This window comes from Rhamphochromis longiceps, linkage group LG1, assembly GCF_057381845.1.
Source record: "Rhamphochromis longiceps isolate RC_006_pf linkage group LG1, R_longiceps_female_GT1.1, whole genome shotgun sequence".
Lineage (NCBI taxonomy): Eukaryota > Metazoa > Chordata > Actinopteri > Cichliformes > Cichlidae > Rhamphochromis > Rhamphochromis longiceps.
Genome location: NC_140557.1, coordinates 13,511,699 through 13,529,712, shown reverse-complemented (window position 1 = coordinate 13,529,712; position 18,014 = coordinate 13,511,699). Strand labels below are relative to the sequence as shown.

Below are 18,014 nucleotides of genomic sequence, written 5' to 3'. Positions count from 1 at the left end.
GAAAATACTCAAAAAAAAAAAAACTGGCAAACACAAAGGTCACAAAGTCATGGCTCTGACGTGAGATATAATCTCTCCTGACATAGCAAATGAGAGAAACTATTCCATTCACTGAATGTGCCAATTCTAAACAGTGTTCAAGTCCAAGAAATGTTAGCAGTTAGCACAGCACATTGACTCCTATAAACACACACTCCTGTGCAGCTGGCCAACCAGCGGGGCCGTCCATTACTTCATTAGAGATTTAATGGTGGTTCAGTACATTTCCTCAGGCCCGTTCATGGGGTGTGTAAGCATGGCAAAAAGGTTGTGTAAAACCAATCTATTGTTAAACACGTTGTTGAGCCCGGAGAGGCACTCAGGCACAGCGAGGTTAATTACTCAACACACTCAGTTAGAGCCTGATTTTAAATAAATAACAAGCAAGTCTTTCTCAGCCTGTTTTCCAGCCAGCCTGAATGGTTGTTTTACATCTGCTGCCTCCATTCAGAACTCACACTGGGACCACAAGAAACACAGCAGGGAGCCAGTAAAAACTCCAGCCGTGAAGTAAATCAGCTTTACTTTGACGTGGTGAGGAAGACATGAGGAAAGAAAGAGTAAGAACACTTTCATTTATTTTAAATTTATGGAAAATGTGAGGTGAATGTTTCTTTTTTTTTTTTCCATTCTTACAACATGTATGAGTTCACCTTTTATCCTCTGACTTCTTCATGTGGTTTCCCTAAGTGTTTTAAATGACACGATGACAGGTCAAAAACACAGAGTGTAGAAGACAGGCTCGGCAAACTGGTTTGGGTGGGTGTAGCAAAGACCTCTGGCCCAGTGTGACACCAGCACTCAAAGGCAGATATGTCTGTGCATGCCCATCAAAATGCAGCTCTTCTCCACCCCACTCTGTCCACATGTGCATCTATAGTGCAAAATCAAGCCCCCACTCCTGAGAAGTTTATAAGCAAATGCTTTACTGTAACTCAGTTAAAATATGTGACAGGGAGCGACTTAGTCATCGATGAGCAAATGAACCAGCCAAGAGCGTTTCTTCAGAAAAAAGAAACCATATTCAAATTTAACAACACGCACACAAACACGCATAAACGCTATAAAGTAATACAAGTGGAGTAAGAAAGCAACACAACCTTAATAAATTCAGCAAAACAAAGAAGTCTTAACATTTATTTTGTTAACCTTTATATCTGTTTCACAGCTTCACCGCCGCCTCCTCCAACTCAAGAGTACTTCAAGTTCATTTTTTCAAATTGAACACATGATTGTCTGTCACAGTCTGTCATGGGACCAGAAGCGCAATTTAGTGCCTTGGTGTACTTTATTTGTGTTTTCTGCTGTTCGCTTTTGTGTCTGGCCACCATCACTCACATCATCCTGTTAGCGTGGGAGGCTCTTCCTTTCCCATGTCAACCATGTTCACACACACACGCGCGCGCACACTCTCACACTCACAGCAACACCACGCACTTATGAGACTACCGTGTGATTATCAAAGCAAACATTTACCTTTGAGCATACAGTCTAACTTTGACGTATAACATGCAAGTGGACTGGTTCATTGCTTTGTCACATAATTCCTCATGTGAAATAAAGCTCTGATGGAGGACCACAGATCTCCTTTAAAGGCCGTGACCTTTTGAAAGACAAGTGCTGCAGCTGGGCTCAAAATAAACTGCATCTTACAGCTGTTAAAGGACCGCCAGAGCAGCAGCTGTATTGATAAAATGACACAGCTATAGACTGAGTTTCTTTTATTTCTGTAACACCAGTTTAATGAAGTTCAATAAAGGTTTAACATTTGACTTCTTGCATTTTTAATCCAGATCAAATTTAGAATATATCTTAATAGCACTTAACTACACTAAACGTAATTAAATTGCTTTTAGTGTGTAAGAAAAATTATGACTGTGAGCACTGATGGATCAAATTAGAGGTACACATTACAGAGTTGCGCTTACAGGCCTTCTGCACAGCTAAAGCGTTATGTGGTAAGCTCTGTTTATTCAAGGGAGTGAATCTGCCCTAATACCACAGGAATATGAGCAACATAGTGTGAAGTGCGACAGACCGACATTAAGTGGGCGTCTGCAAAAACTCATCACTTTCCGCTGTACTGATTAGATTGTTGCATAGGCAAACATTAATCTATCAACCGATAAATACGTAAGAAGAGACAAAAAAAAAAAAGGAATTAGCATAAAAATTCACAAAACCCAGCTAAAGTTTACACTTATTCCGCTCATTTCGATTCAATTTGTTCTCGCTCTCTTTCAAAAAACAAACAAAAAAAAACAACAACCCTCTAGTGAGGTTTCCCAAAATGAACTTTCAGAAATATTTTCATGAGGCTTCGGTCTCGATATTACATCAGCGCTCGATGCAAATTTGGACAATTTCGTGTGGGGCCGTCGGAAATAAGCAGAACTTATTTTGGAAGAGATTTTCCATCTCAAAAGAGACATACAACGGAAAAGGAGTTTACTCCACCTCTGCCCATTTACGATTCTTTTCTGTTTCCCTTCTCATTCAATTCAACAAACTACTTGGAACAGCTTCAGTTTCATAACAAAAGTTCTAACGTGTGGACTAAAAACTAGAGCTAGCAGGTCAGTAAACCAAAACGCTTATCTCTAAGGAGAACAAGGCCAAAACCAAAGCAACAGTAAGCAACTGAGCAATCATCGCAGTCTGTAAAAATAAAACGTTTCCCTCATCACTGAGCAACAGATAATCTATGCTTCAATTTAACCTGGAGCTCCACACATCAATAACCAGAAGTGAAACAGAGGTTTGAGTCGCGCATAAGCTATGACTAGTTTCATATGCCATAGTATTTTCTCAGGTTTACTGGTATTGTTCATGACGGTGCAACAGAAAACCAGTGATTCAGCGCTGCCTGTCGTAGTAACTGTGGCTCTGAATGTCTCAGCCGAAGGGAGATCCTCTGCAGATGACTGGGAGGGGGGCTCCCTAGTCAAAATATACATCTGCAGTCAGCCTACTACCATTACTACAGTTACTCCTACTTGTAAAGGCTACAATCAGATCACTCAATCCTCTGGGAGCTAACAGATTTAAATCTTTTAACTGACTGAAAAGAACAAAAGAAACCCATGAAGTGCTGCCTCCTCTCTTAATCATCGATTGCGTTGCACGATTAAAGATGTTAACTTAGAGGGAGGACAATTTTTCCAGTCACCATGCATGCAGACCTTTTTTCTCATCCAATCTTTAGCAATACACTGTTGTGTAGTTTCCAGCACAAATACGAAAGAAGTTTGTTTTTGAATGCAGGAGAAAGAGAAAACTCTTTGTGTTAAGCACCACTACTGTCTGCCCGTAGGCTCGGTAAGAGTCACAACGAGCTAGAAGGTCCAGAATATTATAGATATTACCTCAAACCCAGGGGGAAAAAAAGCGTGGCTACAAAATGTCAGGCAGATTTTAAATCTTAGAAATAAACTGCGAAGTGAGAAATGAATTTGTTGTCAGATTTGCATATTGTGATTGAAGTGGTATCAGGGGCTCTGTTAAATTTCCCTGAAAGGAGGTTTCACATCTAGCAGGAGACCACTGTGACTGGGTTAGCTCACGTTTCTAAAGTGCATGTCAAAAGCATAGGCATATTGAAAAGATTTCCAAAATGCAAAACAGAAGTGAAACAGGCAGAAGGTCATTCAGTACGATAAACATGTCTTCTGTCGAAATGGAAAGTGGGTAATTATCAAAACTCTTTATGACACACTGAAAAACATTCCCTGACCCAGGCATTAAAAACATTACCCTGGCAGTGCGGCTTAAGCAAATAGCTCAAAGTTTGAGTGATTCTTTGGTCCAGCAAATGAAGACAACATGCCACAATGGAAAATACTGGCGCAAAGGGAACAGAGGGAAGCAAGACTCGGTTTGCCTGCAACAGGGAATATCAAAGCACACAGTTTCCACTTGCAGGGCCCTGTAATGACATGCACACATCCTCACAAAGCCTCGTCTATGAGAGCAAACTTTAAGTAAAAGAGCCACTGACTGATCACACACATTGGAAATAGACGGTCAGTTGATAGAACTGGTATTGAAATCTTCCAGGCCTGCTCCGGAAAAGTCTTCCCCCCCCTTTTATTTCCATTTACCCTTCATCTCAGCTGCTTCTCTGTGATCCCTTTATGTTTCATTTTAATTTTACTTCTGGAGTGAGTGAGTGGGTGGGTGAGGGCACAGAGCATACCGGAGAAGCTTTTTACAAAGTCTCAGTTTCTCAAAGTCACTCATCTCTGTGAATCATCTGTGGATTTCCCATTTGATCTAACGGTAAGTGATTCGCAAGACTCTCGCCTTTCAACGAGGACACAGAATTGTGGTTCCACTTAGCGGATGACCGGAAGACAGTTTTAAAACAGAAACCACTGGAGTTTGAATGGCCACTTGGGGGGCATCTCCAAAACCCACACCACTAATAAAATGTATAAACTATTGTTTTGTTTTTTTGTTTTCTTCATTTAAACTGTCATTTTCTACCAGCTGCAAGCTGAACTAAAACAACAGATTTAGAGCTTTTTCCCCACTTCAATTTTCAAAAAAAGTGACATCTTCAAATACTTTCATTAGCAAGTCTAACATCCAAAGATATTTCAGGAGCAAAGCAGGAAATCTTTTAGATTTAAGAACAAACAGAAGAAATTAATTTTTCCTGTAATATTTTGGCTACCAACAGGAATGCAGCGGCAACGTAGCATCAACAGGCTAAAGTGACTCACCGAAAGCTCACGGGCACAAACACACACAAAAGCTTGCAAACACACATTTCCACAGCATTACAAGGGGAGTGAAAACTGCTTTACTACAATCTGTCAAGTCCTTACTTGTGCAGCATGAAAATGTGGTGACTAGTATTAATTTTCCAGTTGAGCACCAATGCTCCATACCTGGCTTAAGAGCACAAAAAACAGACTGTCAACAAAGCAACAGAGAAAAAAAACAATGAAAAAACCTTAACCATAAAAGCAGCAGTACTACTTTCCTAAATAATATCATATATGCATATTTAAAAAAACAAAACAAAACAAAAAAACAACGTACGAGCTAAACTACTTTTATTACCACAGAGGGACTTCTAGGCTTTCCCTTCTTCTAACGAAAAATGCAGCAACTGGCACCGTCTCCATACCAGGTTGCGTCTGCCAAGACATCTGCATTAAACTCTTTAAGACCCTAATTGTGTGGAAAGATGACACAGAAAGTCCTTTTCCACTTGTTTGAGGGGAAAAGACCAGCAAATGTTTGCCATTGTTTTTAAAGAGCAGCGGTGGCATTTAATGGAAATCTATTTTCCTTTCACTGCTTACAGCGTTTATGCCAGCAAATCAGGAGTTTGGGGTTATCCGTGTTATTCTTCTGCCTAATGGCAGTATGAAGTCTCTAACTCTAATGTGTTAGAGACTTCATACTGTCACACAAAACAACTAATTTCTTTCTGTGTTTTCATGAAAAAAAATAATGTTCTGCAAATCTGTTTGTGATGGCGACTCGACAAATTAACTTTTCATTCCAAGAAAAAATATCAATGAATTACAGCTTAGAAAAGGACCCAAAGACAAAAAGGTATTTGAAAGTCTAATTTTATGTTTAATTTCATTTAAGAGAAAGCTGTAGCTGTATTTCTCAAAGTTAAAATCCAATATTTACTGGCTTTCCCCCCCTTGGAGGGCCAACTGCTGAGAAACAGTCTTTTTGGATTACTTGGTCAGTGGCCAGTTCACCACTTTTTTTTTTTAATTACAAACTTTCCAGTTCTCAGCTATTTGTAGCATTCATGGTGCACACATCATTTGCAGGATGCACATCATGAAATGACTTTAAATAAACAAATGACAGTTTATCATTTAGAGATAAGTAAAATGGGAAGTCGTTGGTTTCGGTGGCATTATAACATGCCTCTCATTACCTGGTACATACCAAATTATTTCTGTCTGCTAATATGAAACTACAACAGCTGGTGAATTCACAAAGACTGGAAACGGGAAAAAATTGTTTTCTGTGAAAGTAATCCATCTGCTAACACCTTCACACATGACTTAACAGCAGATTATCTTTCTGTTAAAGAAACAAGTATCACTTTCATTTGGACATTAAGTGCAGACTTCATGAAGTGGCCCAGTAACTGAACTCTGTAAACTCTGTATGCATGTGTGAAGCAGCACTACTGAGCTGGTGGGTGGATTTTGTCACATAATGGTATAGACAGTCTAGCTGCTCCATAACCCAACTCTATTATGAAAGCTAAGCTAAGCCAACCTAGTGCTGCATTCACCATCACAGTGAACATAGAAGAAGAGATTAGTGGTGCTCTTTAGATAACGAGCAAGAACATTTTTTAGTGCAAAAATGTTGCTTAGCAGATAAATCTGTGTGGACCAACAAAGATGGAGCAAAAAAATAAAAACTAAATCTCCCAACGTGAAGATTTTTCTTCCACCACAAAATGCTTTTTGTCCTTTTAGCAACAGCTGGTGAAACTTTTTCATTTGTATGTAGTCTCTTTCCTTGTAAACACAGAAAAACAGAACAATAAAAACATATATTTAAAGATGGACACTGCCTGGCATATTTGATGACATCCACAGGATGATACGTGTCGCTCAATGTGCATGTTTCTGTGTCTTTACTGTGCCAGTGTCTCTGCCTCGAGGAGTGCAAGCAGCAGGGCTCTGCCTAATATTAACCCTCAAAGCCATAGCTCACAGTTTGGGGCAGCTATGAAATTGGGCAGGGCAGCGCAGACAAAAGACCGGCTTTGTTGTGGACACACGCTGCGTGCAGTGTCGACACTACAGCAACTGCTCACATGCAAACAAAGCCAATAACACACATGCTATTCTTTCCCAGCTGTGCTCTGCAAACATAAAGACAGTCACGTGCAGATTAATTAGTTAAGTGCACAGGTTGGCAGCAAAACAGCTTCAGACTCTGTCACCATGACCACTATGCATTCTTTAAGCCGCTACCATGCTCATACAGTCACCAAACAAACGTGTATCTATAGATGCTTGGAAAACCTGCCTGACAATCTCACGGATTATAAACCTATTAACCTATTAATCACGTATACGACACCTAAATGGAAACTATAATTCATTTTCTGGTTAAAGTTCTGATAAATCTTGCTCTATACACCAAATTTGTTATAAAAAAACAGTGTCTTTGATCATTTTCCATTAAGACACCACCCAATTATATTCTGTTCTGTTTTGATTCAGACATCAAAGCAGTAGAAAAGCTCCACATTTTAGAAACACTCTGTTAAATCTCTTGTTGCTTTTACATTGAGAAGATACTTCTTTGCTTTTGTGGCTTATGGTCTTTCACTGCAAAGCCTAATAAAAATAAAGCATGGCTGCCCCTGTATCACAAAGAAGCAATTGTTATCTATGTAATTTTTATATACATCTTAAGTGCTGTTTCTCCAAAAATACACTTCTGTGTTTAGACAGGAATGAAAATTTCAAATGTGCATTACACATTGTACATAATCATTAAATTATTCAGTTTACACTTCAATTTAATTTCAGATTCCAAGAACATTTCAGATTGAACGTCTCAGTTGAGTGACCCTGCAGTGGGTTTGGATTCAGGACTTGTCTGTCCATCTGTCTGTCAGTCTGTCTTCTCACCTCCTGTGTCTCCTGCTCTGTACGGGCGGGCGGGCAGACACACACACACACACACACACACACACACACACACACACACACACACACACACACACACACACACACACACACACACCCCTCCACAATATCAAAAAGATGCACACAAACACAATACACACAATCTCTCCCTAACACACGCACCAAGACACACATCTCGCGCATGCTATGGTGTGCGTCACAAGTGCCATCTGCTTGCTAATCAGAGCAGTTTTCTACACATTTGTATTCCCTCTTCTATCGCCGACTTCAGTCTATGGTAGTACAGCAAAAGTTGAGCTTAAGTGTGATGGACATCCATGCAAAAATAGTGAGTCTATATTAAACCAGTCTGAGAACAAACTCTTCTAAACACAAGACGCATTTTATCAGAAAACAAATGATAATTATGTACAAGTGTTCAAAAGTCATAATTTTAGATTTATTTATTTTTTTTCAAATTATGAAACCAGAATGCAGGTTTATCGCCACGCTTCATGAATTCATAAACCCTTGTGGTAAAATTTGTGTTCATCCTGATCTGCCTGTCTGCCAAACTGGGGTGTATGTGGTCTACTTAAGAGAGTGTGCTGCGACCTCCTAAAACTCAGAGCCGGGTAAAAACTCCACATTTCTACTTCAAAACATGGCCTACAGAGCTGGGCTGGCACAGAAAGCTATTTTTAGCCACAGGCTCAAAGGGAGAGCTTACATTCCCGTCTGAACTGTGTCACTCACAAACTTTTCTCACACTTTTTTTCAAATAAGAGATTGAGTACATGCAGCTACTTTCAAAGTGACTGTGTCTCCGTGTTTGACAGGGGCAGAGGCTGAATAAAACTGCGCTAAAGTTTCATGAAGAAAAAAAAAGCAGCTAAACAGACTTCATGTGTGCACATGAATGAGGCTGTGAAAAGGGAATAGCTATATGTATTCTTAAGTTTTATGCACTATAGAACGCCACCAGCTGTTCACATGACTTACTGCGAGCAGTGCTGTGTTAATGAGACTGACCCTTTCTAGAACGCAGTATCACACTTCCCTTACATAGCCTTGCCAGGCTACTTATTAACCCTAAATCTTCAGAACTCTCATTTGAATATGTCAGTAGTGGTAACACAACCTACAGATAAGGAGGTAGGTGACTTAGAACGGTGTGGATTAACATATTTTAGGATGAGAAGTTCATGGATGAGAGAAAAAAAAAAGGTGCTAAATGCATGTGCTGACTTCATGGTCAATTGTTAAGTCAACAAGTTCTTCTGAGCATGCTAATTAGAGTTGTTAGTGCAGGTACACACACGCTCAAGTACACACAAGCACACACAGGATGTAATTACTGCAGCAGCACACAAACGTAGTCGTCGTGTTCCAGCCACAGTCTTTGCAAGTAGCACAAAATGATGCAATCCTCTCCCTGCCTTCAGCTCCAAGAAGCCAAAACATTCAAAATGTAATTAATCTCCAAACTGCTGCCACAGATACAGAAGCTCTGCAGTCCACAATTAGACCCTTTAATACGATACTACAGCTATCAGTCTTATTGTGTCTATGTTACCCAATACGAAGTCACAAGACCCCTCAGTAATGAACCTGTGTACACAACTGTGCACTGCAGTGACAGATGAAACACTATCACTGTTATCAGGCATCAAGGTTTCAGCCTCTTGAAAATATAACAACTGGTGCTGTGTATTGTTTTACATCATCAGGTACAAATTTATCTTGTGCGTCACATATTGTAGGGTAAATTTAATCCCTGAGCGGTCCCTTGTTTCAGACTGAAAATGAGATTGATCACAGATGGTTGTGCTCTAAATATCTTGTGTAAAAGGATAGGAAAATGTGATAATGAGAGTTGAAGGCTGGACTGACAGAAAACTGAGTGAGAGTCAAAGACGCATAGTTACACACAGAACAAAACAGGGTTGCAGAGAGAAAGAAGCATGGTTAAAATAATAATAATAATAATAATAATAATAATAATAATAATAATAATTTAAAAAAAAATAGAAATTACTATTTTTACACTATTACTCCATCAACCTTTAATTTTTTATTTCAGATTGCTTTGTCTGTTTTGTGTTACCGGTACTTCTGAAAGACAGTCAAATTTGAATGAGTTCAGCTCTTTCTTTTTACGTAATGACAGTTAAAATTGTAAAGGCAGCTAGTTCTAAACATTGAACTTTCTCCCAAAGGTTACACGTGTTTCACTGTTTATTAAAATACAAGGTAGCCACTGAGCCTAGGCAATAAAAACTAAACCCACAGGAAATGTTTTAAGAATATAAGGTCATACATCTCACCATCATCCAGTGTGATGTCCTGTAAGCCAATGGAGCGGAAGGTGGGCTCCCTGTCCTCTGGCTCCTGTTTAATACTCAGCCTCTCCCCATCTGATTGGAAGGGCCCCTGAGGGCTTAGAGGATGAACCAGAGGCCCCACTCCTGCCGGAGAAAGGCTAGTCATGACTGGGCTTGTAGCCTGGGGAGAAAGTTGTCCTGAATGTTGCTGTTGGAGTGGCCCCAGGGGGCTGCCGCCTGAGGTGGGTGAAGATGAGGTGGGAGACTGGTACGGCAATGAGTGGAGCTGAGGAGAAGAAGGCCCAGAGTGGGGAGAGGGCACCATCCTTGGAGGAGGGGCGCTGGACGTTGTGGGACATGATGCTGATCTTTGACTAACTGGGTGATAGCCCATGGCCCTTTGCAGTGGTGTGGAGTGCTGCCCTGTTAGGGGGTGTCCACCTGGGGAGGGCACCTGGGTGGGAGAGCAGTGATAGCTTCCCAGCGTTTGGAGATGTGAGCATGAGGGAGGAAAGAGGGGTTGCTGGCTCTGTGGGGAACCCTCAATGGGGTTGGTTGTTGAAGAGGATGGAGCGGTTGGTGAGGAACAAGGGGAGGAGGGGTACAACATTCCCATGCCCATTGGGTGTGATGTTGCACTGGGGCTCTGCTGAAATGGCATCCTCTCATAGCCCTGAGGAGAAAGGCTGGGCTGGCCGTTGAAGGGCAGGCTGTGACCATGACTGTGCTGCATGGGCTGGTAGGAAGAATGAGGAGGAACAGAAAGGGGAGCAGAGTTCGGGTGGTACGTCATTTGGCAGTCTGCAGGGGGGTGATGCAAAATGCGACCCTGGAGCTGGGGCAGGTGCTGGAAAGATGGGGAGCCCAGGGAGGGGCAGGGGGTCTGCACGGGTAGCAGGCCAGGTCCGGAGCCCGTGGCCAGGCCATGAGGGGAGCTGGACAGAAGGTTATCCGATGGGTGGCCCAGCTCAGGAGAAGGCAGCTGGGTGCGCACCAGACTGCCAGCAGGTGCCCGGGGCATGGAAATAGGAGGTACCGCAGGAAGGTCCAGCTCGTCTCTGTGCTCCTGTTTAACCATAACTAAAGGGACAGAGGTACACACAGACAGGAGGAAGGGAAATGAGAAAAATCACACAGTCAGTCATGTCTGCCAACCAAACACAGCAAGAACATAGATAAAAGCAATATATGCATTTATCAAGCCAGAGTGTTGCCGTATCAACAATATCACTGCTATTTTTGCTTCAGGTACAGTAGTCCAAGGACCTAAACCAGCTACAAAAGTGAGTTGCATTTTTAAGTTTTTCCACATTTTCAGGTCCCACTAGTTTCCTCAGAATTGTGGTTTAAGGCTGAAAGTAGACTAAAAGACCCTTAAAGCTATATAAAATTAAAAAAAAAAAAACCTCCCAAATTTATTATACTAAATGGGGCCATTTCCTTTTACTGTGACAGCTTAGAGCACTGCTATGCCAATCAGTAACCTATTTCCCAATCTGGTGCCTAGTGACAGTGAGTTTTATTTTTATCCAGCTCTGAATCAGAGAGAGAGCATATGTTGTCAGTCTGGCTGCCATCATGTGAAGTGTTGTGTGGGAAGAAGAGCTGAATGCCCCCCAGCCCGGATCAGACCAACAGAACCAACGAGTTCACTGACTGTGCTTTTAATCACTTTCTGGGATTAAAAGGCAAGAGGCACAGTAACGTTGCTTTTAAACTTGAAATGGCTTGAAAAGGAGCCAGGGAATACAAATATAAACAGTATATGAATAAGCTCAAGATGTTTTCATCTTTTATTTTCCGAAATTTATAAAAAATTTAGTCCAAATACGTGAGATTTATCCCCGTTACCTGAATGACAATGCAGCGATTTCAAAAACCAAAACAGAAACAAAGGTTATTTGTTCATCAGTTTTTCTCCAAGTTTTCTCAGAACACATTCTTAAATTGGGCCAGGGCCTCTGCAGCAGCCCATGATGAAACATGAAACCGACTGATTAGCAGATTTCTTTTTTCTATTTTTGCCACAATAAAGGAGGCGGTGTCCGTGGTGACACTAGTGGTGTCAGCGACCCATCTTGACTGACTGAGCAGGGTTATTCTACTCTGCTGTAATTGGCTGAACTAATCTGTCAACGGGGAAAACAGGAACTGCCTGTGCAGAGTGGGCGTGCTTGCAAACAGAAAGGCTGGGTGGGTGGATGGGCAAGGCTGCTTATACACATAAACACACACACACACAAACACAATTATACACACTGCTGCGGTGAAAGTAAGGGTTTGGATGTGTTGCACAAAATGCTCACATGTCAATATATTCCGCCAACTATGTTTTCAGTTTGACTTGCTTTATGAGGGAAAAAAAAACACAATAACAATATCTAATAACAAGACATAAATTTGATCCGAAAAAGGATTTGAAATATTGAAGAAACTTTAACAATAAAACGTTAAGACTGAGTTCCTTAACGTTTTAAGAAAAATAAGTACACTTCACACTGTAACTCACACTCAATGTATAATAAAAGTTTCCTGGATAGCAAAAGATCTGTATCATGCAAATGCAGTGCATGTCAGAAAAAAAAAACAAAAACAAAAAACGGTTGGCTCTGGATTGAGAAAGCTTTACAAAATAAACAGTTGGCAGGTGTTAATGTTATTGTTAGTGGAAGAGCCCTCTCTAAACCACAGCAATGCTTTCTTTGGAGAGAGAAAGAAAGAAACGAGGTTAGCAAAGCCCCCGTGGAGAAGCGTGCAACATGATGTTTTAAACTTTTGTCATTAACTTGGGGGTGTCACACAAGCGTGGAGCAATGCCAAATAATGCTTAAAGTATTATCTCACATTGCAAAAATATTAAATGAAGTAATTGTGTACTTTCTTAATTAAGAAAAAAAAAACGTTATTCAATTCAATTCAATTCAATTTTATTTATATAGCGCCAAATCACAACATAAGTCGCCTCAAGGCGCTTCATAGATATTATGAATCTAGACTCTAAAAAAAAGCCCATCTGTGTTTACAAATATGTTCAAACGCTTTTTACATACGTTTATTAACGTCAAAAAACACAAAATCTTTGATAAGCTACAAGACATTTAGTATTACAACAGTACGTGCAATCTGCAGTATTATCTGAACATTTTCTATTAGTCTGACACAACCTGAAGGTAAAATGCTTTTACTTTCACTATGTGCCCAATTCCTCATGTGGTCCTTTAGTCTAAAACACCATCAAATCAGATTAAACATCAATTAAACTCAGTAACTAATTAAGTAATTAGGTAACTAGAATAATGCTGATTTTTTTGGTTAATAAAAAAACCCATAACAATTCCAATAGCCTGTGCAACACTACTTCCTTTTACATCGTCACCAAGTCATAATAGCACCTTGAATTCTGTCTTGACTAATGAAGACTTTCATTTATAATTACAGGTCTAATTAATACATTTCTGTATCATTTGTAGAAACTAAAAATGCTGGTTAAACAGAAATCTTGAAGTAAACTATGATCATCACCTTCATCTAATATTTGTTTTTCACTTCCTAGATTGGATTGTGGATCAGACTTTAGTCTGCTCCAAAAATACCATGGTGTTAACAGTCCTGATGGATTGTGTGATCTTAATGTGCAGAAATGGCCCAAACTCCTCAAAACTAAATTTAAGATACATTTTAAAGCTCTTTCTTTCTCAATCTGTTCTTAAGACTTTTAAGGACCCTTAGCCGCTCTGTTAAAAAACACAAGAATATTTCAACTCACCTGAAAGGTAAGTGAAGCGTTGTGATTGGCTCCTTTTCCGCTTGCCATTGCAGACATAGAACTGCACCTGCACGGCTGAGCTCACGCTCTTACTGTGGTACGGAGGGACCTCCACCACAATGCATGACTACAAAAACATTGAGACTTTTTGTCATGAAACATATCACAAAGTTAAAAGCACTGTGGAAAGAAAAAAAACATAATGTAACTACAAAGTCAAAGAAAAATAAAAGTAAATAAATACTACTTACACCTTGAGTTTTCTCATGGATTATTTTTGCCTCAACTTCCCATTGTGGTCGTCCATCTGGAACGAATGGTTTAGAATTTTTTTTTAAAAAAGGAAAAGGCTGCATAAAGAAGCAAGAGACTTTAGATTGACAGAGATTGTAATGTCAAAGTTAAAATTCTTGAATACACATAAAAGGGACTCCCAAGTTTGTTTTTGAATTTTTGAAATCATCAGCACTGTCTCAAAATGAAAATGAAACTGCACACATTAGGTTATACTAATATATCAAAAAATCATCAACTGCTCCTGAGTGGCAGCCCGGCTAAAAACAACAAAGTGAAGCAGAGTTTCGGTGAAGAATTTACTGAGAACTTGTGTGCGTGAATCATGGAGGCTAAGCTATAATGGTGAAGCAGACAGCATCAGTTTATCGCATCACTACAATACCGCTTCAGGCCAAACACAACTTGAATCATTGCGACTTTGAAATACACTAAAAGAGGGATATAAAATACAGCGAGAAAATTATTAACTAACTAAAACGGCAGGCTATACATGATCACTACTGACTAAAGCACTTTAATTCAGAGACTTTAAAGTAAGTTGTTTTGAAACTTGTTTTGCAGAGTCTTTGTATTTTCAGCCTTCTTAAGTATGGCTCAAAAAGAGCCAAAGGTCTTGGAAAAGTAAAAATTTCAGTTTACTCAGAATATCAGGAGACGTCAAAATGATGTAGATTTAAAAGCCCAAAAGCCTTACGAAGAAAATCTGGCTTCTGAGCCTTTAGTAATCCAAATATCATGCTGTTTGTCTTGCCTGGTTAAAATTATGGAGAAAGCAGTGGAATAGTTGTATTTATTCTAACATAAGTAAGTGCCAGGTTTCTGGCTGGAAAACCTCTTTTCCAGCTTTCCTATGAGGGATCTAATTATTTGGCCAGACACCTATGAGGGCAGCTGCTTGAAGGGAAGCAGCTGGGGTGAAAACACTGACAAGTTTGGACTCTGGCTGGAAGAAATCAGTCACTGCATCATTCAGAAGAATATGAACTGTGACAAATAAATTACTCAATTGCCTTTTAGCTTATGTTAATTTGCAGTTACTTTTTTCAGGACGTATGTCTGTGAAGGTTCTAAGAACCTTTTTTCAGGGCGCCTACATGGTGCAAGTAAAATGTGCACCTGCATAGCCTCTTCCACAAAAACCAAAGGATTCCCCCAAATACCACTTTCAGGCATCTGCAACAAGTCTGCAGAGAGGCCTAACCTACATGTAGATCCCAGCAAACTAAGCAGTCTTAGAGGCCTAAGAGGCAGTCTTAGAGTCATTGTAACATATTCTACCAAAATCAACTATGGGTTTTAGAAGGTATTCTGATCACACAGAACATTAGCCTTACTTGTAGTAAGCACAAAAGACAGATTCACTTGATTGCAAAAGAAGAGCTTAACCTGTTGATAAAAAGAGAATTTTTTCCCCCCTCAGTGAAGAAAATGACCTTGAATGCCTTTGAAGCCGACAGCAGTGCATTACAGCAGCACAGCATGTTGACATTCAACAGGCAGCAGCAAGGGCCCCACATGCTCTGTCAGACAACAAGCTTCGACAGGAGCCTCATACCACCACCGAGACAATAACTCGGTTCATCGAGACACCCTGCACACTCCAGACAGAGGGAAAGAACATGCTCTGATTGTGCTGGGAGACAGAATAAAAATATAAAGGGTGATTGCTTTTTATATTGCAACTGTGGGCTTTTTCTTTTTAAGAAGCTACAGCTGAAACACTGGAGTAACCAGGCTATATTTGAAACAATTCAAGGTAGCCTTTAAAGTCAAACCCCTTCTATAAACAGTCATGCTTGTAAAAACTGACTCATACCAGTTATGGACTCAGTTTAACATCAGTATTTGACAAAGAGTAGCAACAACAAATACATATGTGTAAATTAGTGTAATTGTGTTTCCATCTCCAATTATTGTATATTGCATTAAATTAACAAAAAACAAGATTCATACTAAAACTGTGCAAAACCTAACAAACCTAAACATCTATCTGCTTTAATAGGCTCTCACTCCAACTCAGATATAGATTGGATCTGTATCCGTTTATAGTAAACTTACTTAGTAGCATCTTGCAATCTAAGTAAGAGTGACAGTGGGCAAATCTCTAGTTTTTCATAAATCTGTTGTCCCTCAATTATGAGAAGCCGTGGAAAAATATCTGTCATTGCCTCTCTTTTTTCTTCCATTCCAATACTTACTCCAATCAGTGTTTTTCTGCACTAAAAGCAGGCGGATTAGTCATAATCAGGTAGATCGTTTACACAAACCCAATCAACATTATTGCCCTCTCTCCTTTCATATTTTTCTTCCACAGTCCACTGCGTTCATGCACCAGCTTTTCTCCCTACCCAAGATGTGCCTCTTGAAGGTTTCCACATTTCTATGCTATGCTTCACCTGGTACACCTTAAAGAGCTAAACACATTCCTCCAGGCAGCTTTTTTTGTCCTTAATTTTTTTTTTCAGAATGCCTCTCACTCACTCACTCACTCACTCACTCACTCACTCACTCACTGAAACATCACTCAACCTTTCTGCCGTGTGTGAACTTGATTCTGTAGCTCTTCATCACAAAAGTGCCTCAGGCAAGCAGAGACTGGCTCAACAAAACTCATGCATTTAAAATTTCCATCCCAAGTAACAGCTATTATATTTGTTGTTATAGAGTCATGTATAAAAGAGAGAAAGGATAAGGAAGAGAAAGAGGCCCACTTAACAGAGACTGGATGAATACCATGGGGGTTTAACTGAGGCTACATGTACAACGCGTTTTCATTGTAAAACAATGTTTTAAATGCAAAAGCTCTCTTTCTAAATGTGGGGCAAAGTGTGTGCATGAGTAAATCAGGAATCAGAGGGTTGGTTTATGTAATAAATACTACAGTAGATGAACAGCAATAACAAAAAGACCAGAGATTTCTTTGTTTGGACAGACAATGAGGTGGAAGTGTACTAATGGCATTTAAAAAAGAGGACTTACACACGCAGGGTGAAATCAAGCAATGTACAGTATGTGTGCCTAGCTATACTATCATGGCTATATTAAGACTGACGAGACCTGTGCAATTGTCTGAACAAGTCTCAGTTTCTTGCTGCACAGACTAAGCCACAATCTTGGATTTTTCAAACTAAACCCAGACCAGAATCACTTTTGGTTAAAGTCATTTAGTGGGTCTTGAAATACCAGATTAGTGAGGGCTGAGGCAAAGGTAATAAAAGTTGCATGCTTTAAATCAAAATGATCTGGATGTAGCTATATCCTGAGTATTTTTTTTCAGCCTAGATAGATATATAGACACTATCAATCCCACAAGGGAATCTTTAGTATTTATTAAACTAATACATTTTCGTTATAGAATTTTACATTCATCTTGTTCCCCACACTCACATACTCTTTACACGACACCAGTATTATTTAGTAGTGTAGCAAGTTTTTGTCACTTGCATACCAAATGCAAGCCCAGTTTATTGTCATTATTGTAGATGCAGAGATGTCCCCATCTCCACTGCTCTTTAGCTTTAGCAGTTCATGTTTGCTGACAGATGACGGACTAAACTAACTGTGGCATGTATTGTACACTTGAGTCTGTAGGTGTTTTTCATGCCATCAACATTACAAAAATCACTTTGCTGCACAAAAATAATTTAAACATTTTAATCGTTTCAATTACAGTGTTTGAGTATATAACGGATGGGTGATTAACAAAACAAACAGTTTGAGGGTGGGGTCCTGCTGCAGTGATTTGATCTTTATTTAAAAATAAAAAAAGAATGATATCAACGCTATAATCTGCCGCAATAACACTTATTGTGGCAGATTATAGCATTGATATTATTCTTTTTTTTTATTTTTAAACAAAGATCAAATCAGTGACAACTGCAACATAAGCACGAATGATGATGTACTAATTGTTTAAGTGTTAATAAAAATTATGTTTAAAATGTTTATTATGTT

At 39.7% G+C, this 18,014-nt stretch overlaps 1 protein-coding gene across 2 annotated transcripts in view; it reads right to left on the bottom strand.

The window, feature by feature from the left end:
- Nucleotides 1-18,014, bottom strand: part of nfatc3a (nuclear factor of activated T cells 3a) — a 61,732-nt gene that overhangs the window by 3,173 nt on the left and 40,545 nt on the right. The window contains exons 7-9 of one of the 2 annotated variants that reach the window (XM_085389339.1): nucleotides 14,015-14,070; nucleotides 13,764-13,890; nucleotides 9,994-11,077 (exon numbers count right to left, since the gene is read on the bottom strand). In XM_085389339.1, the coding sequence (XP_085245465.1) occupies nucleotides 9,994-11,077; nucleotides 13,764-13,890; nucleotides 14,015-14,070 (1,267 nt within the window). The remainder of the gene's footprint in view (nucleotides 1-9,993; nucleotides 11,078-13,763; nucleotides 13,891-14,014; nucleotides 14,071-18,014) is intronic. The other variant, XM_085389269.1, reaches the window with a different exon arrangement.